The 24,498-nt window shown below is 42.4% G+C and overlaps 1 protein-coding gene across 3 annotated transcripts in view; it reads left to right on the top strand.

Annotated features, from left to right (window-relative positions):
* The window catches only part of sema5ba (sema domain, seven thrombospondin repeats (type 1 and type 1-like), transmembrane domain (TM) and short cytoplasmic domain, (semaphorin) 5Ba), a 200,872-nt gene that overhangs the window by 163,008 nt on the left and 13,366 nt on the right, over positions 1 to 24,498 (top strand). For all 3 annotated transcript variants that reach the window (XM_076875383.1, XM_004568969.4, XM_076875382.1), the window contains 7 exons: positions 8,252 to 8,369; positions 8,756 to 8,940; positions 11,793 to 11,936; positions 12,789 to 12,936; positions 13,690 to 13,915; positions 16,324 to 16,536; positions 20,399 to 20,569. In XM_076875383.1, the coding sequence (XP_076731498.1) occupies positions 8,252 to 8,369; positions 8,756 to 8,940; positions 11,793 to 11,936; positions 12,789 to 12,936; positions 13,690 to 13,915; positions 16,324 to 16,536; positions 20,399 to 20,569 (1,205 nt within the window). The remainder of the gene's footprint in view (positions 1 to 8,251; positions 8,370 to 8,755; positions 8,941 to 11,792; positions 11,937 to 12,788; positions 12,937 to 13,689; positions 13,916 to 16,323; positions 16,537 to 20,398; positions 20,570 to 24,498) is intronic.

Raw genomic sequence — 24,498 nt, 5'->3', positions numbered from 1 at the left:
CAAGGCACCCAAAGCGCTTTACAATGCCACTATTCATTCACTCTCACATTGGTGGAAGCAAGCTACAGTTGTAGCCACAGCTGCCCTGGGGCAGACTGACAAAAGCGAGGTTGCCATAATCGCACCATCGGCCCCTCTGGCCAACACCAGTAGGTAGTAGGGTAAAGTGTCTTGCCCAAGGACACAACAACCAGGACAGAGAGCCCGGGGATCGAACCGGCAACCTTCCGGTTAGAAATGTGCTTCCCAACCCCCTGAGCCACGGTCGCCATGGCTTATTAGCCTTTAGCCGTTAGCGAGCTGCACCTATAGTCCATAACCAATGCCTCATTTTCTTTGGGTCAGTCAAGCAAGGCCATGCTTTATCCAGAAAGGTCCTTAAAGAGACACAAGTTAAACTGAAGATGGTTCAGGAGGTTCTACATACTTACTTTTAAAGATCAAAGCATGCATAATAACATATATTCAAAGACAATAAACCTCACAGCAACAACAAGCTAACACTGAGTTGATTTGAACTGTTACCAGTTAAAATCTCAATTACATAAAGTGCCTTTACTGTTCAGTTTTTCATTGCCATTGATCCACATTAGCGACGACGTCGGGGCTGAAAACCCTGAGAGCAGAACAACGTTTGCATCGTCGTCTTTAAGTCGAGTGCTTTTTTTATGTTACGCTGCTAAACCTTTTCAAGCGCTGTTGATTTGTATCCTTTTAGTGATGGCTTGCAGACAAACGTTACAGCTTGTCTTGCCGTTTTTTGTGTGTGTGTCTGCATGCCCGTGTGTGTTTGTCCTTCTATTTGTGGTAATTATATTTGACCTGGCCAATTGGTACCTCTGGCTAACAGTACCGCTCTGTCCTCCACACAGCCCTCTATCTCTCTATCTCACTCTGTTAGTGGAGTGATTTATTTTGGCCGCAGCAGCGTGCAGGCTTAGCTACAGCGTTGTATCCATCAGGTCTTTTTTTCCCCCCCTGCCTCTCACTGCTTACACTGAATAAAGCAAGTTAGTCCACACTGCCAAATAGATGAAACTACAAGTTTCACAGCAGCATGGTGCTTACATCCCCTACAAAAAGCCAACTTAAAAGTTGCACTTTTCCTTTACTGGACTGGTTAACTCATTTGTCAAAACTGGAGGTGTCAGACAGGGAGAAGTGGTTGTACACGGGGGTTTCAAGTTAGATGATTTTATTATTTTTTTCTTTGACTGCTTTCACAGCTGGTGTTGAGGAGAACGAGGGCAGAGCACGAGAAAAGGAGAACGTAAGACTTCTGAAACAAAAATAACTATGAGAAGGAGGAAATGCTAAATAAATTATTAGGATAATGTCGAGGAGGATGAAACGGAACAAATCAGGCTGTTCTGTAGCAGCTGCATTCTTGCAGAAAAACCGCGCCGCTCACACGTGTGCTTACATTACGTTTTATTACAAGAGGTACAGTTGTATCTGCCTGAAGGGCTCAGGCTCAATTTGCTGTTTAAGAATTTGTGGTTATGTTTGTGTTATTAATAGTGACCCAGCAGCGTTCGTGGGGGGAAGGACGCTAAGCCTGCCTGCAGCAGGAGTGTAAAACAAGGACAGGAAACCACTAAGTGGCAATTGAGGAAAACCACTGACCATTAGCATCTCCGATTGCGCCTCTGTGTGTGGCTGCTTGTTAAAACCAAGCCACTGTCGTTCTACTGGAGCTGTAGACTTCCTGTCTGTGTCAGTGTTGGGGGAGCTTACAGCCCGGTCACCGAGCAAACTCAATTTGCCGTCGGCTGCGACTGCCAGTCTGTCAGCAGGCCTCTAGAGCTCACTGCTGCTAAGCCTGTATGACCTGTCAGAGGAACACTTCACCAGCCAAGGACTCAGGCAGATGGAGGGAGAAGGTGTTCACACAGTGGATATATTTATTACTGCTCCAGAATGCTGTTCCTTTATTACAGGTTTTGTTCTGGCTTCACTTACACTTCAGTGTAATCATTTTTTTCTCTCTCTCTCTGCTTCATTCTCGCTCTGTCAGTTTCTGTCTAGATTGCTTTCTCAACATCCACTTTCTTCCAGCCTTGATTTAGGCTGACACAATGTCTTAACCTCCAGCATGTCTTTAAGCCCCCCACCCCAGCCCCACCGATGACTTGTAGTTACTATAAATCAAAGGACATTAATTATGGGGATTAATTAATGGAAATGCATTCCTGCTTTTTTGCATTCATTGAAATCAACAGAGGGGTTAGCTTCAGTCTTATTTTGAGAATATAATCCACTTTATAAACAATTTAGGCTATATCAAAGTGGGGCTAATCAATTCTTATTCTTAATTCAGAAAAGGGTCTTTCTAATTTCTGCCGCAAATGCAAAGTCCCTAAATTTCTCTCTAATAAATGCAGTAAACCATGTGTCGGTGTATGTTGTTCGCTTGTCTCGTTCATTTGATCTACATCAGATGCGCTGACTGTATTGCTGGGAACCCGAGCATGTGCAGTTCCGTGTTTGCTGCCATGTTAATGAGTGATGGTTTCATTATGGAGTCTCCTACACGTTACAGACTGTCACTCTTGTTGCCAGGCATCATCATCATCATCAAAGACACGTGTACTGTATGTATGATGTCAGTTAAAGTGGTATTTGCTCATCTCCCATCACATTCTTGCTGAGTGTTGGTCCCTGTGAATGTCAGCGCTTTTACTCAAAGCTCTGCTCATAGATAACGTTCTTGTGTATTTCCTAGTACCTTTATTAACTTGCCTCAAATTTGAGATTAGTTGTTATTTGCCTACTTTAGTTTGCTGGCAGTGTTTGTTTTTTTTCCTGTCATTGCTACAAGCCACTTAATTTCTCTGGTCACTCAGTAGCTTCTTCCTCTGTTTCTTTATTTTGGTTGTTTGTTCTTGCTTGACTTGTGACCTCACGTGTCATGTTACATCACCAGTGAGTAACAGTCAGCAAAGTAAAGGAATAAACCAGCACCGACTGGGACATCTACCTTTGCTGCACACATGAGTGTGACAGTGGGAACTGCACTGGTTAGACCAGGGCCAGGGACTGGTACTGGTCCATGAGTTGTTTGGTGCCGGGCCGCGAGAGTTGAGGCTCAGGTTTTCAGGGTTTTCATCGTTAACTTTGTTTCCCCGGGTCTTTTCCTGTGTTGTAGTTGTGTGTCTTATTTTGAAAGAAATATTTACACATTACCATAGCGACCAGAGAGTATTAAGGGGCAGAGAGGAGGATGTTACTCTCAATGTTGTTGGCGCATTTCAGGAGGACGGTGCTGATAAAGTTACACAATTACACAGTGAATTTGCCTTTATTATTATATTTATAAAATACCAGTTTTTGTCTCGGCCGTGTCATTTTATTTTATTGTATTTATCTGCAACACCTTAAAGGCCGGTCCGTGAAAATATCATCTGACATTAAACCAGTCCGTAGCACATAAAAGGTTGGGGAGTGCTGGGTTAGAACATTCTGTAATGGGAGCTTTGGTTCCTGGATTTTGTACGCGCATCCTCTATCAAGGTTTTCTTCTCTGTGTCCAAAGAAAATTTTAAGAATAGCTCCAAGAGTCCTAGGTAGAGGTTGCTTGTCTGCATTGTGATGGATGTTTGACCTGCCAAGTATAAAATTGGATTGGATGGGCCAGTATAGATGGGATGGATTATAGATTTACAACTCCATCAAAAAGGCTGACTGGGTTGATAAAATGTTGTCAAACAAACAAGAGCTTTCACCTCTTGGTTATTTTTGTCCATATTCATATTGCCCATTTCTGTGTCGTCTTTGTGTCTCATATCTTCTCCTCTCCACTCTTTCAGCCGTTTTAATATAATTTCTTATCCTGGATCTCTCCTTGTCGTGTAGCCTGTCTCTGCCGCCCCATTGTTTCTCTGTGATGATGCAGCTACTTTTTATCCACCGGGGCCAAAAAATGTACATAGAGGACAGAAAGGTTTTTCTTTTTTTGGCAGACAGCCATCTCACTTTTGTTTTCTTGAGTTTTTTTGGACACGGCACCATCAGTCTTCAGCCTGGCTCCAACTGGGCCTAATTGGATGTATTAGCGCTGAGTGCTAGCAGGAGTTCTCTCTGTTTCCGATTCATCATGAGCAGACTTCTTAAATAGCCAGCTCAGCCCAGCACAGCAGGCGGGGGTAAGAATCCCTGGGGACAGGCTCGCTCCCCCTGGAGAGAGGATGAAGAGTGCCTTGACAGCAGTGGTCTCCTAAGAGTGGATGTTTGAAAAGAAATGGCATAGCTCATATGGAGAGATGGAGAGGCTGCCGTATGCCAACATATGTTAAATGAGTCAGGCCCTCCAGACAGCCTTTGCTAACGTTTTCTCCGAGTGTCAGCGTGACATCTAATAATGGCTGAATGCAATCCATAATTTATCAGTTCTGGTGATCATATTTGCAATTATACACTGACAGCCTGCTATTAAAGGCGAGGTGCACTATTGTTTTTACGTCTGGTTGTTAAAGGTCCAATAATAAAAGGAGACACTGGTTTTTACTGCATTCACAAATGATTTAAAATGCCAATTACACCCCGACAGAATGCAGGAGATTTATCTTCTGATGCCAGTTGTCCGGACTTATTGTTATATGCGCTGCTGAGTTTTGCTGCTCAGTATGTTTAAAATTTAACAGGCCGTGTTCCATAGCTTCTCTGTTTTGATATAGTGTGCCACTGGGCATGCATGCTGCTGAATTATCAGCCAGTACCCTGCAGACTTCTCAAACGATTCACTCACACATACAGCACAAAGACACGCCCTCGTGGTGTACGAAGATGACGTGCTCATGAGTAAGCACGCTTGCTTATGTGCACACTTACACAAATTAAGATACGCACACACTTTGTGCCATTTTCAGAGGCCTCACACTTCTCCGTATCTGCAGGATCAGCCTCCTGTTCTGGCTGACATTCCTTTGCACTTGCTTGAGGAATTAGCTTTTCTGCTCCCATCACACAGCCCTCGCTCCATCCACACTGCCTATAATTAACTTTTACAGTGGTGCTGTTTTTAAAAAATAGTGAGCCGTCAAGGCAGAATAGCACTGCGAGTTTTTGGCTGGTGTGTTATGCAGCTGTAGAAAAGGTCAGAGAGGGAGCTAAATGGTCTGGCACACTGTCTTTTTCTCCCTTGACTAGTATTAAAACTGGGATGTGGTGGAAAGAAAGGATGGGACACAAGAGTTTTAGCCATCCTATTAATATACGAAAAATAAAAAGCAGTCAGATTTTTTAATAAAAACATCTTTTAAACCCATTTTGTTAAAGATTCAGACTATGTTGAGCAACATACCACTTTAGCTGTCATACCTATTTACCAGTGAACAGCAGTTATTCACATCCCTCCTTACTGCGATTTCTAATGTTCATCCTCCACTTGTTTGGATGGATTTTCACAGGTACAAGGCTAAAACCAAAAACAGCAGAGATGCTGTACAAACTGCAAATAAAAATGGGATGCAATGATTTGCAAATCTCATAAATTCATATTTTATTCTCAGTAGAACATCTGAGACATACCGTTTCATGAAAAAGATTACCTCATTTAGAATTTGATGGCAGCAACATCTCACAAAAACGTTGGGAAACAAAACGCTGTAAATGTCAAAGGTGCTAAAAAGAAACAGCTTGAGAGGATGTAATAAATGACATAAAGGAAAATAGCAACCTCGCTAATATTACAAAAAACCCTAAACTTAAATACGAGTGATCCTCAAAACCAAAAAGAATTGCAAAAAGCATGCACAGAGAAACACCAAGGACCAAGACCCAGGGCCCCCGACAGTATAATGCCTACAGTGCTGTGATCTCTTCTGTGAGCAGTAAAGTGTTTTGCACACATTTACCTTCCTGACATAACCTCTGGTTCTGCCTTGAAGCAGCTGTTGTGAATTTGTGCTATATAAATAAAATTATATTGAACTGAATAAACACATCATAGAAAGTTCTCTTATTTTATGTTTGTCACAAAAAGCAAATTGCACCTACGCTGCTGGAAGTCTCATTGAACCCTCACATCTGTTTGTTTGCAATCCTGTTATTGATAGACACCCATCTGCACTGGTCACCCATACAGCTCTTATTGCAGCCCTCTTTAGTAAATCTGCCCCATGAGGTCAACCACTGATTTTGTCTTTTTTTTATTGTACTACAAATACATTATAAGGTCGTGTCTTTGTAGACACGGTGCTGTTGGTTGGAACATTCGCCAACCTGTTGCCTCAAAATTGGAATTATGCTGTTGTCTAAAATATTAATTTAGGTTTATAAAAGTTTGCCTATCTTGCATCTACATTGACGAAACTCAAAACAGGGGAAAGCTGCACCTTCTTACCCAGAACGGTGTAATTCACGTTTGTGATGGAGTGATAAATTCAAAAGATGTATTAACCCTCTCACATCTGCACTTCAGTTTGTCAGCCAATTTGTCAGGATCAGCTTTCCAGTTGTTCCAGTCTTCAAAATAGCTCATACTATGAGTTGCATTCATTCATGTCCCTAAATCAATGCAAACCGGGTGAATCCACCACCGAATGTCTTTCCCTGAGGTCAGAATCCTCCCAGCCTGCCTCCCGGCACATATTACCCACAGGTAATTAGGCTTTAAATCGCTACCGCCGCTTCCTTTTCGTACAACATTTATTCTCCATGAAATGCACACTTATTAATTGTTCCGCTCAGCTGATCTCTGCAGTGGTGTGTGTGCTGGAGGGAAGTTGGCTAATCAGAAAACCAAATGAGAATTCTTCAGCCGTGGTGACGACGCAAAGCCACCCGTCAAAGTCACTCCAGACATGGTGTGGTCACCCTTGAGCCAAAATGGCATCCAGCTCCTCCCTCCCCTTTCAAATGATCTATTAAGTTCAGTGAACTGTGACTTTGTTGCCGACCTCATTACGATTATCGTTTCGTCGGTATCGGAGATTGCATCCAGTGTAATAGAGCCGCTTAATTAAAACGACACACACAAAGGTTACCAGTCAGTGGTCGCAAAGTAAAGGTCGTCCTTTCCCCGGCTAGCTGTGCCACAGATCACCAGAGGAACGCTGCTGCCACTCCACGCTCGCTCGTTTTGTTTGTCTGCCGGGGTCACCTCTGATTTGCTGACGAAGCAGTAATGTCTTTATGGAACCAAACCGACCTCGAGTTCATCGCTGAGCTCAGGGCCCGTTCACAGAGAGCTGTATCAACACTTGGACATTCCTCAACCTCTCAGCTAAAACACTACAGGGCTCTTCAAATAAACCATGCGTGCCTGTGCCAGGAAAACAGGGGGGGAAAGCAACAAGAATCTTTCCTTTCAGCAGAATTGAAAGACAGGAGCGAGAGAATCTCCAGCGCTGCAATTAAGGAAAATCGCAAAAGAGGAGGAGTACGATTAGAGGGAAGGACCGTAGCTGAAAAAGAGAAGCAGAAGGGGGATAGCGAGGGATGCTGAAAGTGAAGGGGCGCCTTTTGAGAGAGAGGAGTTACTCAGTTGATGCCTTTATTCTGTCTTCCTGAGGCATCCAGATCAGCTCTGGCAGCTAAGCCTCGTCATTAACAGCTTTAGATTTAATTAGCTGTCATTAAGCCTCTGTTTTACTGGGGGAGCTTGCAAATATTTAATCACTGTTTGGGTGATGTTTCATGTTAGTATTTGAGCAGAGGGAGGGACACTGCATCAAAAACTCTGATCGACGCAGTCTTTCCTTAAAATGCACGTGTGCTACTTGCTGCAGTTTAACAGAGGACTTTCATTAATGAACTTTTTTTGTTTCTGGTGGTTTTTAGTGGTTTGTTTATTTGACCTCTCCATACATTTTATTAAAGAAAAGAAACAAATGAAAACTTCTGCACTCAGTGTATAAAAAATGCAATATTCTATTTAATCAGATTACATATGTAAAATGGATTTTAATTCCTTGTAATCGGAAGGTTGCCGGTTCGAGCCCCGGCTTGGACAGTCTCGCTCGTTGTGTCCTTGGGCAAGACACTTCACTCGTCACCCGTTGCCTACTGGTGGTGGTCAGAGGGCCCGGTGGCGCCAGTGTCCGGCAGCCTCGCCTCTGTCAGTGCGCCCCAGGGTGGCTGTGGCTACAATGTAGCTGCCATCACCAGCGTGTGAATGGGTGGATGACTGGATGTGTAAAGCGCTTTGGGGTCCATAGGGACTAAGTAAAGCGCTATACAAATACAGGCCATTTATCCATACAGTTATTCACTGTGCTGAAAACTCCTTCTTCCTCTCCTCTCCGCGCAGACTGTGCTTGGAGGCGAGGGACCCTTACTGCGGCTGGGACTTTAGGCAGCGCAGATGCACCACGTTGGAGGACAGTTCTAACATGAGCCAGTGGAAGCAGAACATCACCGTTTGTCCGGTAAGAGTGACATCACGGCCTCGTTTTCCTGTAAGAAAAGGCCAAGGGCGCCTGACTTCTTCTTACAGCGGGGGTGTAAGACGTACTGCAGGCGCTTTGTTAATGTCATCTTTTTTTTCACATTCAATAGTGGATGATACCATTCATGTGTCCGGTAAAAGAGCTGGCTCAAGTGCAGGTTATAGGATAAAGCAGAGGAAGAAAAGAAGGTGAATTTGACTAAGCTTAAACAACAGAAATCAAAGGGATTTAAGTTTAAGTTGGCAGAAGGAAGTGAATAGTAGTGCTTTTATTTCCATTTACTCCTCTAAAAACAGTCTCGTCTTTATTTTGGTAAGCAGGGCCTGTCTGCTTCCTGTGACTTATGACCGATGTGTGTTTTCCAGCTGCGGAACCAGACCATCGACGGCGGCTTCGGGCCCTGGGCACCGTGGCAACCCTGCAACAATGATGATGTTGTTGATGGTGTGAGCTCCTGTTTGTGTCGCTCCAGATCTTGTGACAGTCCTGCCCCTCGGTGTGGAGGCAAAAACTGCGAGGGCCCCACCATCGAGGTGTCAAACTGTTCAAGGTAGAAAAGAAAATATCTGAAAAGAGTGATTTTCTATTTTTCACACTAGTTTTTGAGTGCACAGTAATGCAGTGTGGGTTCTTCCTGTCCCACTGCGCGGATTTCTCCAGGTGGATGAAAGGCTAGTCTATTTGCTGAACTGTGATTCTCAATTGGCTGTAAGTGTAAAGAGAGGCAAATTCAACCAATACAGAGGCTACTAAGGTACACTTGTGTGCTGTTTTCCAAAAACATAAAGCACACAGGCCTTGAGACCAGTTGGTGACCCCCTGGCAACCTGGATTCAATAAATGTTTATTTCTACCCATTGGTAAGTGTCTTCTGTAAGCTGGTGGTTATAACTAGATCCAATCAATCAGAAAGCAGGTGCTGCACAAAAACCTTCATGGAGTTGTTTTGATTGCCGTGTTCGCTGTAGTCTGCATGTGGATGAGACCACTTTTTCTGCAAATGCTCAAATTTACTCTTCAAGCTTTGGTAAAAAGTGCAACATGAACCGGAAACAGAAAACAAAGTAAAAGTTGTTCCTTACCACTGTTAGCTACACGCTAGAAGAGGCACAAATGTTAGTTTTACTGCCACGCGTGTCTTCAAAGTTAACTGCTGGTGACTACGGCAACCAGCTAGTGACCAAACTAATCACAAGGTGGTGTTGACCGGTGGTTGCCAACAGGTCTCAACATGCTATTAAGACTGCGTGACTGAGGCCTAACAACACAACCTAATGTTGATTAGACTATAAATAGTTATAGAAATGCTGATTGGTTGATAAGCTGGCTTTAGGAGGAAAGGAAAGATCTCAGGAGCTCAGCATGAAGAGGAAGAAGCATCAGAATCAGAATCAGAATGGGGTTTATTGCCAAATGTTGAGCAGGTTTACAACATTAGGAAATTGCTGCGGTGCTTCAGTGCAAACATGCTGTCATAAATAGCACTTAAATAGACATGGAAAAAAATAAAAGTAGGGATAAGAATTAAAAGTGCTACGTGGAAAGATATGTGCATGAGATATACATGAGATATATACATGAGAATAAGAATTAAGAGTGCTACGTTGAAAGATATATACATGAGTGCAGGTGGTGATCAGTGCCAAACATAGAATGATGCAGTGACACAGCGTAGGGTCATGTGTTAGTGGCGGGTACAGTCATACGTTTATTGTTCATGTGTCCAACAGCAGAGGGGAAGAAACTGTTCTTATGGCGAGAGGTTCTGGTGCGAATGGACCGGAGCCTCCTGCCTGAGGGGAGCAGGTCAAACAGACTGTGTCCAGGGTGAGAAGGGTCAGCTGAGATCCGAGCTGCACGCCGCAGTGTCCTGGAGGTGTACAGGTCCTGCAGAGATGGGAGTCTGCAGCCAATCACCTTCTCAGCAGAGCGCACAACACGCTGCAGTCTCTGTTTGTCCCTGATAGTGGCTCCAGCGTACCACACGGTGATGGAGGAGGTGAGGATGGACTCGATGATTGCAGTGTAGAACTGCATCATCGTCCGTGTTGGCAGGTTGAATTTCTTCAGCTGCCTCAGGAAGTACATCCTCTGCTGGGCTTTCTTGATGACGGAGGTGATGGTGGGCTCCCACTTCAGGTCCTGGGTGATGGTGGTACCCAGGAAGCGGAATGAGTCCACAGAGGTGATGGGGGTGTCAGTCAGGATGATGGGGGGGAGTGGGGCTGTGTGCTTCCTGAAGTCCACAATAATCTCCACTGTCTTCTGGGCATTCAGCACCAGGTTGTTGTGGCTGCACCAGGACACCAGACGTTCATGAAAGCTAACCACACTGTAACAGTTCCACACGGTTTGTGTGTCACTTCACTTCAGAGAAGTGTTTGTCTATTAAGACCACTGTCTTCTCCACAGTAGGGGCTACCCTAAAGGACCAGCAACAAAACAATCATAAGTAGCCACATTACTGCTGCCACATATTTTTGACACTGCCCCAAGGAGACAGTACACAGCTGGAACATGAAAAAGGTGCTCTGCAAAGCTCTGTGTAGCATCTAAGGATGCTCCAGATGGATTTCTCTGCTGCAAGTTTCCTTCATTACATTTTGCTGATAGCTAAACTATAGCGTTACTTCAGCTGGACTCCTTTTTCCTTTTATTTCAGTATTTTACTAAAATTTATTTCATTTTTGCATTTCTTGTGTCACTCTGTCAGATAGAGCTCCTCTCTGGGAGTTAATGTATGCTGGATGAGTCCAACGGACACTGCCAGGTTGAAATTATTCCTTTTGCTAATGAGCTGGGCCAACGATCAGACGAACTCTAATGCCTTTACTTAAACTCTGCTATTGTAGCAGGAATGTCCTGAGTGACTTTTGAAGCAGCCACCTCAGGGTGCAATTCCTACTCTGACAGAACATAAGAAAGATCATGAAAGTGATGAATCTTTTTAGAAAGTGTAGGTGACATCCACATTCTCCTTGTGACATCTCTTACTACCGCTGTCTTCAGGGGAATTGGCTAATCAGTGTTACAGAGAACGGAGTCAAGACAAAGAGCTCAGGAACTTTCATCCCGCTGGATAGTCACGCCAGATTTAATCCTTGGTGTCGCAATTGAATTGTGCTTTTGCAGAAAGTGCCAATTAAATCATGACGAGTGAGACCCAGGAACAAAGCACTTAAGCAAATTGAATGAATGTTCCCCAGTCAGAATGAGCTGTCTTTGTGTGTTTGTATTTTTATTTGCAGGAAGTCAGAATAAGAGCACTGATTAGGCAGTTAAAGCTAAAAGGCTTTTTTTTTTAAACTATAGCATTAAAGAATGTTATATACAAGAATAATGCTAAAAGCAGCAGGGAATAATTATAGAGAAGTTGTTGTTGCTAATATTTTTCTTTCATAGAAATGGAGGCTGGACACCCTGGTCGTCATGGGGACAGTGTAGCACAACCTGCGGTACAGGCTTCGAGCTGCGCCAGCGTTCTTGTAACAACCCCTCACCTCGCCACGGTGGCCGTGTGTGTGTCGGGCCTAGCAGGGATGAAAGGTACCTCTCTCTTTGTTTCTCAGCGACAACAGTTCATGCTCCTCATTACTCGTGATTTACAAGGCTTTACGCAGCCAGGTGCCAGGGTACATCAGTGGACTCTTAAGTCCTCGCTGTGATCAGGCATTTGCTCTCCTCATGGCCCAGCTTTGGAACAGCGTTGAAGTTAGAATTTGGTTGTATTCATTGACTTGCCTTATCAGACTTTTATACGTATGCCAATGAATAGAGGTGAGCAGATTGATCCAAAAATTGATAGTATCAACTCAATCGCTGGCATCGGATTGATTCTAGCACAATAGGATCGATACTTTGTTTCTATCCTCGAAGGTCAGTATTTTTTGCCCAATGAATTGTGTTAAATTTTTATTTTTTCAAAATGAAAAAATAAACCTCAAACATGTACCATGAAAAATGTATTGTGCCGACTGTCACAATGTGTTATTATAGCCTATAGCACATTTAAACAACAGAAGTTGACTCAAAGTGCTTTAGAGACTGGAACATTCACATTCCAGGTCTGGAGAAAACCCAGTTCCAAAATACATGAAGCTGAGAGATGTTTTCTGTTGTGTTAACTAATTTCTGTGGTAAAATTCACAGTGATTTAACAGCCATTAAATGATGTTTAGAGTTTTCAAATTGTTTTCATCATATAAACCACGACATACTGCACTCCACAACAGAAGCTCCTTCATAGGTTAAAAGTATAGATATTAATGTCGTGAAAAAAAATGCTGAATTTCAGTTTTCTGTCTTTTGAGTGCAAAAGTGTAGTCTCTAAGTCTGTAGTTCTGACTTGAATTTTAGTCACTTCCACACCTCATCCTGCTGTCGCTGCCATCTTCACAGGTTCTGCAATGAAGGGGTGTCCTGTCCCCAGCCTATCTTCTGGACCCCGTGGGGCTCCTGGACAAAGTGCAGCACCGAGTGCGGTGGAGGTGTCCACTCCAGGGTCCGCACTTGCGAGAATGGCAACAGCTGCCCAGGATGTGCATTGGTAGGAAACGCACGCACTCACATAAATATCTGCTCACATAACACAAAACAATAATGGAACCAATAATTTAAAAACTACATTTTATACAGCTGCACAATCTGATATTTTTAAGAGAGCAGTGGAATAAATCAGGGGTGTCAAACATAAGGCCCAGGGCCTACAATCGATTCAGCAAAGACTCCAGTCAAGCCCGCTGGACGGCTTTAGGAATGTGCACAGATTTCAAACTTTTAACGTATTTTCAAAGGTTTTACAGCTTTTACTATTGAAAAAGAACCCGTTCACATTCCTGTTTTTTCACTATGTATCTGCTATATAAATGTATGATTTTTTTTTGTTTTTACAGTGGTTTATGAGTTATTAAATGTTATACATTAATGAAAACTTTCTGTGGAATAACATTATTATAGAGGTAGGGCAAGGCAAGTCCTCCTAACTGGGAAGAAAACCAGTTTGTCTTCCCTTTTTATTCACAAAAGAAATCAGTAACATTCCTGATTTTCCTTATTTTGTGTGAAAAATAAAAGGTAATTGTTCCATCTCCACAGTTTTTTGGGAAGCACCTGCAGTTTAGTTTTCACAGAACGAAGAGGAACAATTTTCATTTCTGTGTCAGTTTTTCAGTGCACCCATGCACACAGTGTAATGTGTGTTTTGTTTTTATAACCTTTTTTAGCTTCAGTCTGTACAGGCAGAAACAATGGAAGAAACAAACCCCACCAAACTCATAGCTTCTGCCGCCTTCTTTCTCAGGAGTACAAGGCCTGTAACCTGGAGGCTTGTCCAGAGGTGAAGAGGAACACACCTTGGACACCCTGGATGCCCGTCAATGTCACTCAGGGAGGAGCTCGTCAAGAGCAGAGGATGCGCTACATGTGCAGGGCCCACCTGTCTGATCCTCACGAGCTGCAGATTGGACGGAAGAAGGTGGAGACGCGCTTCTGTCCTAACGATGGCACAGTGGCCTGTGAGACAGATAGTAAGTTAACCATTGTTGTCTCTAGAGTTTTATTGTCACATTTTACAGTACTGTCACCTTGGGTTCAGAGGAAAACCTAGCATCAAATAAAATTCACATACTGGCAATGATATCTAAGTAGCTCCACAACTCAGTTTTAAATGCAGACATTTTTAAGAGTGACTATTGCTGTTTTCCTTCAGCGCTGGCACTGAGGAACAACCCTTTTCCCAGCTCGGGGCTTGTGGTTTGTCACATAACTTTTATAGCTTAAATTAACTGCTTTTGCTTTTACTATTTGTAGCTGTTCTGCAACAAGTTAAAACACCATCAGATCTTAAACTGATTAATTGTTGAATAGATTGCATTCGTTTTTATACTGGATCATTGCCATGTAAGCCTTTGCTGCCATTCTGTGGTTTGTTGACATGTCCATAGTACTTTGCCATCTATCTTATTTTCATGATAATGTTTGACTGGGAAATGGACTTAACTATTTCTTACTTTCTTAAAGATTAAACATGGAAACAGCTATGTCTTCCAAAATAATGTGAAACAGTGACCATGTAAATATAACATCTATGAGCTCTTATCAGATAATGGGTTTACCATCACAGACCAATTGCAGGGCATTCAACATGCAGTTTTACTGTATGCATTTTGCAGCAGATTTTCTTCTAGTAGCTCCAATCGTGTAACAACAGTCAAGTAAATGATTTTTTTTGTGCTCTCTGCACAAAACTTAACAATATATTCCCACTGAGGATTTGACCCCTTCACAACCTGGGCTTCTATTGAGTACCACTACTCAGTAATCTGTCCACGAATGGCACACAAATCTACCTTTAGTGCTTTGTTCCAGTGTGTACTCCAATCTGTCGATTACGCTCGCTGATGTTGCTTGCTACAGGATAGAGCCTTTGCTCACCGAGCTCTCCTCCTTTGAAATAGGCTGCCTTTGCAGGTTTGGGAGGTGGGCTCTCACATTATCAAGTGTAGGCTCAAAATCCATCTCTTTTCTATATACCACAATCTCTCCTCCTTTGCTGCCGCTGGGATGCCTTCAAAGGGCTGTTACGTGACAACTAGCGATCCACGCTTATATAACTTAACTGAACATAACACGGTTATCTATTACTCTGTTATTTATTTGTGTGTCATCTGTTTCTGTGTAATGATGTCCATGTGTTGTAATCATATATTGTGCACTGTAAGCTCTGTAGTGGTGCAGCACTATAAAAACAAATGCTCCGATCTCCACCTTTAGGTTCAGCTGCCTGAACAAATCAATGTTCTCTATAGATTAACCAGTAAAAACGTCAATGAAAATAGACATCCCTGCTCCTGCCTTCTCTCTTATCTGTGCTAAGGCCCTCACACAAGCTCAGGCATACACACTAAAGTAAGTCAATGCTGACTTTTGGATTTAAAACCTGCTCTCCCAGGTAAAAATGCTCTACTTAACCCATTGCACCGTGACATCCAGCTTTCTATGCTGACTTCTGTTCATTTTTATGCTACTTTAAATATTTTACGAGATCTGATCTCAAACTAAATGTGATTGGCCTGTTACTCTTGTTAGAGCCTCTAAAGCATGAAAATACGAGTCCAAAGGAGGTGCAGGACACTAGTCCCCTCTCAAATCACATGATTAACAGTATCCTGACAGGTTTTTATATAGTTTTTCAACCTATAACACTGAAAGCATGTTGCTTTTTTCAGCTCTCTCTGATATTTAAAAAGAGACAACAGAAAAGAAAATGTGCAGATAATCAAAAGCCAAATTTCAGTGTTGTTTATATATTTAATAGTTTTTCAAATTCCAGTAGGATAGCAATTTCTGTCTATATTTGGATCTTTGTTTATGTGTACACACATAGTACTGTAGTTCAGACAAATTGGCCTACTTCTCTGTGAACAAGTGAGAAGGCAGCAGCATGCAAAGATTTCTCCCAGGAGAGTTGTGACATGCTGAAACAGCCCTCCTGTTAGCTCCCCTACATGCTGTTAGTGACGGAGTCACAGTCCTGTGCTCCCACATACACACCGTCACACAGAGAGTTGCACAGGGCCACAGTCCACTGCTCCCCACTGGTGGCTTTTTAATGCCCCCTTCCCTAAATCGATTACCTGTCTCTCCGTGTCAGCCTCCTGGGGGGGCCGCATCGACTCTGACAAACTGATGAAACACTGACAGCAGGAAATCGCAGGATGCATGAGAGACACAGACCGAGTCTGAAAGGAAAAGAGAAAGAAATATGCCTCCTGGCAAAGTCATGTACACAATGTTTGACTTTCAGTCAAAGACTTTTCATGCTTCGTGTGTCTGGTGAAATTCTTTAAGATCTCAATCTAACAGCGCAGCAGAAATTTCTTTAAACTGGAACTTCAATTCCATTTTCTTACCCCTATTTTTCTTCTCTCTTTAGCCCTTGTCGAGGAACTCCTCAAGACTCCAGTGGTGAGAGTATCGGGCACAGGCTGGTCATCATGGGAGACCTGGTCAAGCTGCTCACACAGTTGCGCAAAAGGTTATCGCACCCGTCGGCGAACCTGCTCTGGCCCAGAGGGGAAGAGTGCCCCTGTGGCCTGCCGTGGCTCGCCTGTGGAGTATCAGGACTGTAATGTCCAGGCATGTCCAGGTCAGTGAAGATACACTACAAACCCTGTTACGTTTTGCTCACAAGCAGCAAGACTGTCTTGTAATTTGTGGTCCTGAGCAATAGTTCTGCAGGCTTACTGAAGGCCTTTCAAAGGTTTTGGACTTTAGCTGCTTCATATATTACACATGACACATCCTCAAATATGTCGTGTAGCATCCCAGCAGGTGTTCCAGTACAACCTGATTGCAGGTAATCACAAACTGAAGATAAACCGAGGATGGATAAAGGCGGTTGGTGTCCTGTTGCTAACCTCTTCAGTATATCGTGGGTCGATAATCGACACACATCCACACTTTCACACTCGGAGAAAAAGATGGAAAAAGAACGAGAGAGGGAGGGAGGTCAGTGGGGGTACTAAAATACTGCTGAGTGGATCATTAGCTTCATTTGCTAATGGTTACCAGCAGCTTCAGCAGTGCAGGAAGCACTATTGGACAAATGAAGTTATCTATTTCAAAGTCCTCATCAAACCATAATCAGCTGACCTAGAACTCTTCTGCTGCATTGACAGGCTACACTTATTAAACAGAATGAGGACAGACACACACACACACACACACACACACACACACACACACACACACACACACACACACACACACACACAATAAGCACTCTTGAATAAAGTTCTGAACTCAGCTTTAAGGGTGTCGACTTAAATATTCATGAGTGGTACCTTATGAATTAATGATTTATTATATGTTGGTGCAGTGCTGATCAAATTCCTGTTGTGTATTTGAATGTCAGTTGTTGAATCCAAATACAATCCTTCTCGGTTAACTTTGCATCTGACACATGTAACCTAAGGAAGCCTGGGACAGGCAGCCTTGGTTACTTCGCACTGGGAAGCAGCCGGTGAGCGAGCCTTTTTGCCATTACTGTCACGTTTACAGCCGGTCTCACCACACGTGTCCCTGGCAGACACACAGGTGAGAAGGACAAGGCCAGTGACAAAAGAGAGAATGAGTGCGAAATAGTAATTGATGATGAAATTAGAGAGAGGGATGGAGGCAATATAGATCTCTGAGGTGATTAAAATGAATAGGGTGTTAGTGTGTGCACTGGAAACACAAGTGTGTGTGTTTCCATCCAGTGAGTAGATTTTTAATTCAGATATGAGTTTTATATGATTGTTATAAGTTCATTTTGCATAAAACAATAAACATTTTGCGTTTCTAGGATTAAAATAATCATCAAATATATTTTCAGTGTTGGAAGCTTTTACAGGAGGCCTATTGTGCTCCTCTCCAGCTGGTCTACTAAAGTAGTTCTGCATGAGCAACTGTTCAGAATAATCCTTATTTATCTTACTTGGGCTTCGGTGCAGTCATTCAGTTCACTCCCTCCCGTTTCATTCACTTTAAGTCAGCTTCCTTCTGACTGGCTCTCTCCCAAACAAGATTTAACAGCAGGTAGTTAAGGCTTCTAAGGTGATCATATTAGATTCAGGTTAAAACAAAGATATAGATAGATAACACACAGGCATAATACAGCAGCATCATGATGCAGCAAATGATAATTAAGAATTTATACAGCGTCATGTTGGATATCAAAAACTAAAATTTGCTCATCTAGGTGATGGCTGTTTTTATACAACGAAAGGGGGTGGGGGATTGGAGCTAGCTGTCATAGGGCGAGAGGTGGAGTCCACCCTGGACAGCTTGCCTTTTCATCCATCTCTCATCCATTCCTTACCAAATTTAAAAAAAAGGAAGATCATGTCCAAACCATTTAAAAATCCAGAACAAGTCTTAAGCCCTCATCGCATTTAAAGTGATTTGTTTTGTAGCTGATGTTTGGTCATTAGTAGACACTGCTGCTGTGATAACTCAAGAATGGGCTGACGTAGGATTTTCAAATTAATACCTCCATGCATCTATCGATGAGCTAATAAAAATATCGGATGAGTTTGAATGTCTGTGACCTTGAACTCAATGTCAGAGGTTAGAGGTCAAGTTTTCTGAAAATATTTTGAATGTAATAACTCACACTCAAGAAGAAAGTCACCTATAATTTTGAAATTTGCATCTTAAAGGCGACTGACGCCCTGTTTGGTCTTTCACCTGACGTTTCCGGGTTAATTGGCATTCCGTACTCATCCCATCAAAGTTTTAAATCAACACACTGATTAGATCAAATGGAAAAAGTCAGTTATCAAAGCAAGTCTTAAGTGTTTAAAATTGACATATCAGCTTGATCTCAACTTTCGTAATCAAGTCTTTGATTAACAGAGTGACCAGACGTGGCATAATTATTTTTGTTTGTTTGTTTCAAAGTTTTCACTCTGACTCACGTCAGTGTCTTGTCTTGGGAGCCGGGCAAACACATGGTTGACTTCATATGTCTGAATGTAAATGAACACAGCAAGTCAACCACGCAGGGGCACAGGCAGACAGGTGGGACGAGTCAGAAAAACTGTAAACTGCCAGTCAGGAAGTCAGTGAGTTGTTCACTAACTCACTGAGTCAGACGCTCAACCAGTCAGCCGGGTAAAGAGCCAGTTAGTCAGGCAGAGCAGGGACTGGCTGTGAGAGTTAGTCAGAGTTAAGTGCTCACAGCCTGCCTTACTCGGTGTCACACTAATCCACTCAGCTAATGGAATTTTCTGCAGCACTGTGATGTTACCTGGCAACACTGCTCTTCCCCATCAGTCAGCCAGACAGACATCAGCCAGTCAACCAGCCATTCAGTTAGTCAGTCACCCTCTTCTGATTAGATCAAATGAAACATTAACGGCACCTATGGGGAGAATAAATCAATATAATGCAGGACACAGTAATGACAAAGTAGGCTATGATGTGATCAGGAAGACAGCAGAGCACAGGCACAGACTGTGTGTGCAAGAGTAGTTCAAAGTAAGACAGAAATGAATGATAGATGCCTGTAATATGAAAAAGAAACACAAACATAAGCCATCATGGACAAATTGTGTTTGTTGGAGCACCATTTCTTTTTCTTTTTTCTCTATTTGTTAGTCTTCCTGAGCCCATCTCCACCAGCTGGGCTCTAATAGGTAGGGTAAATGCTCTGTTTGGCTTTGCTATATTTAGCAATAACATTTGCACAAGGTTTAAATGCCCAAAAAGAATATGCAGTCGGTGCAACAAGCAACTTTACATCAGGGTTAAAACATTTTGTTTTTTCATATAGCCTGGGGTTACATCAGGCAGGTGCAATTGAAAGGTGCAAGTGATACATCCCTAGTATAATCCTAGGAGAAGACACAAATCCCTTTGGAGTTGCGTCAGGAAGGGCATCTGGTAGAGGGAAAAAAAGCTGCCAAATCAAATATGTGGACCTACCTGCTGTGACAGCCCCTTGTGAATAAGGGAGCAGCTGAACATAGCCTCTGACAAAAAGCCCAGATCTTTCTGAGTCATCAAAACCGCACTGCAACACTTTAAACACCAGCTTTTAAAATCAGATAATTTGTAACTGAATTCTGTTTTTAAGTCTCAAGTCCATAGCTGTTGAAAGCACACACACTAATGTCACTTTAAAAACATCAATCAATGCTAACCAGAGTAATATACAATGGGAAAATGCTAAATTTAATATTCATTTGCAAAGTTGCATATCAACCTCTTTGTCTCTTGTAAAGGATTCAATGTCAGCTGGTCACGCATCGCAGTCCTAACTATCGCTGTAGGAGGATGTGATATCTGAACCCTTCTTGGCGTCGTTAATTAGATGTCCGTGGTGTTCAGACTGAGCTAAATTAATCCCAGTATGCCTTCAGAAAATGTCATTACTGGTGCAGTGTGCATCTACAGCCAGCACATTATCATATCAGTCAGAGCGGTATGTGATTATGTGACACGTTCCTTTATGTGCCTTACAGTGAACGGTGCCTGGTCCTGCTGGTCGTCCTGGTCTCAGTGCTCAGTGGGTTGCGGTGGCGGGCACTACCAGCGGACACGCTCCTGTAACAGCCCCGCGCCTTCCAATGGTGGAGACATTTGCATAGGACTACACACCGAGGAAGCCCTATGCAACACACACCCTTGCGATGGTAAGGTCACATAGAAATTCAAAGTCTTGTTCTGCCGTGTCACCACTGCTCAGGTGCTTTTATCACACCTTCGGGCAGGCAATCATCTCCCACACCGTGTAATTTCTGTGTCGTCCCCTTTGCTAAATTGCTTCTTTCATCTTTTCCTAATGAATAAACCAGGTCTTAGATATGTGAGAAGATAAACAGAAAACAACCCATCCTCCCACCGTGCCATTTCCTGCTGTGCTGCTGGAACTCGCAGTACCATGGCAACCCCTCCAGAAAGCTTTGAAAAGAGATCCACTGATGTTGTGGTACATATGGATATCTTATTTAATCAATCTGAGGTTTTGAATGCCCAGGTGTAGACAGTATGTGTGTAATATTACTTAAAAAGCTTTATGAGATGGATTTTACAGAACCAAAATATATTTTCTTCGCTATTCTCTGTGGATTTTAGCCATGTTGTATTATTTGGCCAGATTTCAGGAGGCTCATTATTGATAGTTCTGCTGCCACTGGTCTCGTTTCGATCATAAACCATCCTCAAGCATGCCTGACAAAGGCCCATGCACCTCTCCTGGCTTTTCTTTCACACAGCTTCACTTTGCTACACACCTGAATACAAGCAGTGCATTAGAAAAGAACATTGCTTCTGCTCACTGTGGAGATGAATGGAATTATGTTTGTGCTGCTTCCAGCTGAAAGATTACACATTGGTCCTTCTCCAGAGAGCAAAATACTAAATATGAATCTGATAGAACGGGGTTAGAGCAGGAAAGGGAGAGCTGCAGGAGGAGGGTCATTTATTTTGGAGGGTTGCTGAATTCATCTTCTTTAATGTTATTTGTCTGATAAGGTCTTATGTTTTAATGTGTGTTTTGTTACCTTTTGATAAGATAGGCCAGTTGTGAATAGATAACACTCTATCGTGAATTTGTCAATGTGGGGTGTAGATAGATATAGCCATCACAGCATCATCCATTGGTTAGCGGACGTTGCATGTTGAAACATTAGCATTTTGGCCATGTTGTTTTCAAAGGCCAAAGTTAGTTGCCTTATTTAGACCAGCAGGTGGATTCCTAAGTGATCATCTGAGGCTGGCAAGTTTCCTTAGCAAACTGCATCCATAAACTGTATCCTTACAATGCACAGATACAGGCATCTGCTGCCTTGTGCTAAGTAATATATCTTGAACAGTCTGTAATTCACAGATTTATTTATTACTTCTTTTTTCCTCTTTCTTTTTTTTTTGCAAAAGACATGTTAAATATTTGCAGTTCAGTGAATTTAATTAGTGGTGGTGCGAGCTGTAGCGGAGAGTTGCCAGCTACAGCTCCTTGCTTTGTTTCACCTGCTAATAAAGGTTGAGTAAGTTGCAGTCATGCCCCTTACTTAACCTTTAACAAAGTCTTAGTGGCCATTGGAGGACCTGGCACTTTATTTCAGCTTCATAGAGGTTGTTTGTTTTTTCTGCAGGTGCAATGAAACCTTTGTTTTTGGCTGCTGAGTTCAAATATCAATTAACTTTCTCTAGACTGGAGCACTCCATCTTTAAATACTGTAGCAAGTACTTTCTCTTTCTTTATCAAGACTGAAGACAAAAAAAATATTAGGTGGACAAAACATACAAAACAAACATATCAATGAACCTGCAGAGTGTGAGCAGAGAATTAATACGGTAGCTGCAGAAAGGCCTCTTAAAGCACATAGTATTAGATAACACATTCATTTTAATGGAGAGATAGAATATCAACCAAAATGAAGAAAACCTACATTACATAAAAAAATCAAACAATTGAAAATTGATTTGCGTGTCACAGTGAAATAAGTGCAACCCACCCATTCTGGCTTCTACAGGTTATAACTGATTGATAACAATTAAGAGCTGAAGTTTCGAGTTGCCAAGCAGTAACCAAGAAATATAAAGGAGATGTGTGCAAACCTGATGACAAGCTACAAGAAATGACTTACTGCTGTGCTTTCCTGCAAGTACTAAGCCACTTAATGACACACTATTGCATTCAATTTCTAACTTTTATGTAATGTGCTTTTTCTGGATGTTTGGTTTATGTTATTTCTCTTTTTAAAATGATTGTAAGTTTGCTCAAAAAATGAACAAAGTCAACAGGAGATCAAATAATTACTTCTCTCAATGTATTTAATAAAAGTGATACAGTGTTTATCTAGCATTCATGACTAATGCTGGGCAGACACTGTGCGATTTTTTTTTTTTTTCCAGAGCTCCTGCTCAAACTGCACGATTGACTCGCAGGGGTTAGAAGTTCGCAGGTCACGATGCAGGGTCTCACACTATACGACCAGATGCTCTGATGCGACCTGAGTGCTCACACTGTGCGTCCATAAAATGAAGGTTATAACAGAAATAATGTTGCTTGCTCTCCCTCTGGCTTTCACTCACACAGACACACCACCACCATCAACTTTGCTAAATTGCTAATGAAAAACATTGGTCAGGCAGCTGTGATTGAGCAGTAATGTAGATCCAACTATTTTCACGGTTGTTGTGGTCGTGATAATTTTGTGAGGCCAAATCGAAAAGGCTCGGATGAGCTTTCCAAAGTTCTACAAGTTGTGCCTCCATCGCTTGTGTCCAGATCACACGCTGCACTGCCGTGCTGCGCCGTCTTTTTCGCCGACATTTGTGTTTGTGCGTGCGCAGTGTGAGAAACTGCGGTGACACCCTCACGACCAAGCGATTGATGATCGGGAGCTGGTCGTGAGGTGTTAATCGCATCTCGTTACCCCACGTATACTACACGATGCACGACGCACGATGAAGGCCAAAATCGGGCCGATCGCCAAAACGGTCGCACGACTCAAAAATCGGCTCAAAATGGGCCAAAAATCACACAGTGTCTGTCCAGGATAAGATGGTGAGTATGGTATAGCTTCCAGACAACAATTGGTGCACTACGTTAAGTCTCTTAACTTTAAACTGACCTTACAGAGCAAAAAGAAAGTGGAATATAAAACAGTTCATGCTGCACCTTTGTTTCAGATCTGTGGCCTCGTGTAAAATTCAGATGTTCTGCCAAACTTTGTGGATTACGCAGACTTATGTCCAGTTTCATTGCTAAGGTTAAAACATCTAAGAGGCGGGCATCCTAAATACCTGGACAAATAAAACAATCTAGCTATGACTACAGGTAAGTTTTATGTATTTAGTTTAAGAACATATCTATACCTTAAAAGTTAAAATAACAGAAACACAAGGGAAGAAGACTTAAATAAGAACAAAAAAAAGTTTGAGTATTCTTCTTTTCCCTTTTACTTTGAAGGTTAGCCTTGCTTTCCCCACATGTGATGATATGTGAGATGTATAAAAACAAGCCCCCCCCCTGTCTACTTCTACTCTGCTCCCACAAGGACATTGAAATATTCATGAGAGATCTGCCTGCTAATCCAGGAGGATGGGGGGAAAAGTCCACCTGCCGAACTCATAAGGTTTCATCCCGATTCTGATTCTAAGGTTTCATTTCAAACAGCCTTGTTTTGTCACTAACGTGTGATTTGTCATCTGTTCTTTCTTTCTTTTATTTTTTTATTTATTTATTTAGGACAGTGCATGTTAATGAACATAAATGTAAAAAAAAAAATTACATGAATGGAAACATACCAGATTATAGCCAAGGACTAATTTCCATCTGTTGTCCTCAAGCATAAAAATAGACATAATAATTCATAAAAATTCATCATTCATTCATAATAAAAACTCCATCACCATCTGTTCCCAAATAAAACATTAAAACTATACAACTCATACATGATCACACACTTGATTTTCCATAACCAGTTTAGTCTGCTGGCAAACAAAAACAGGCCCAGACAAATAGTCATTGTCTGGGATGCTCACGTGTATGTGTGAGTGTAGACAGATGTGTTATAGTGCAGATGACTTCTGTCAGATTTCAACAGCCGTTTCT

This window comes from Maylandia zebra, linkage group LG16 (genome assembly GCF_041146795.1).
Source record: "Maylandia zebra isolate NMK-2024a linkage group LG16, Mzebra_GT3a, whole genome shotgun sequence".
NCBI lineage: Eukaryota > Metazoa > Chordata > Actinopteri > Cichliformes > Cichlidae > Maylandia > Maylandia zebra.
The sequence above is the reverse complement of the archived record's forward strand: the minus strand, read 5'-3'. Positions and strand labels throughout refer to the sequence as shown.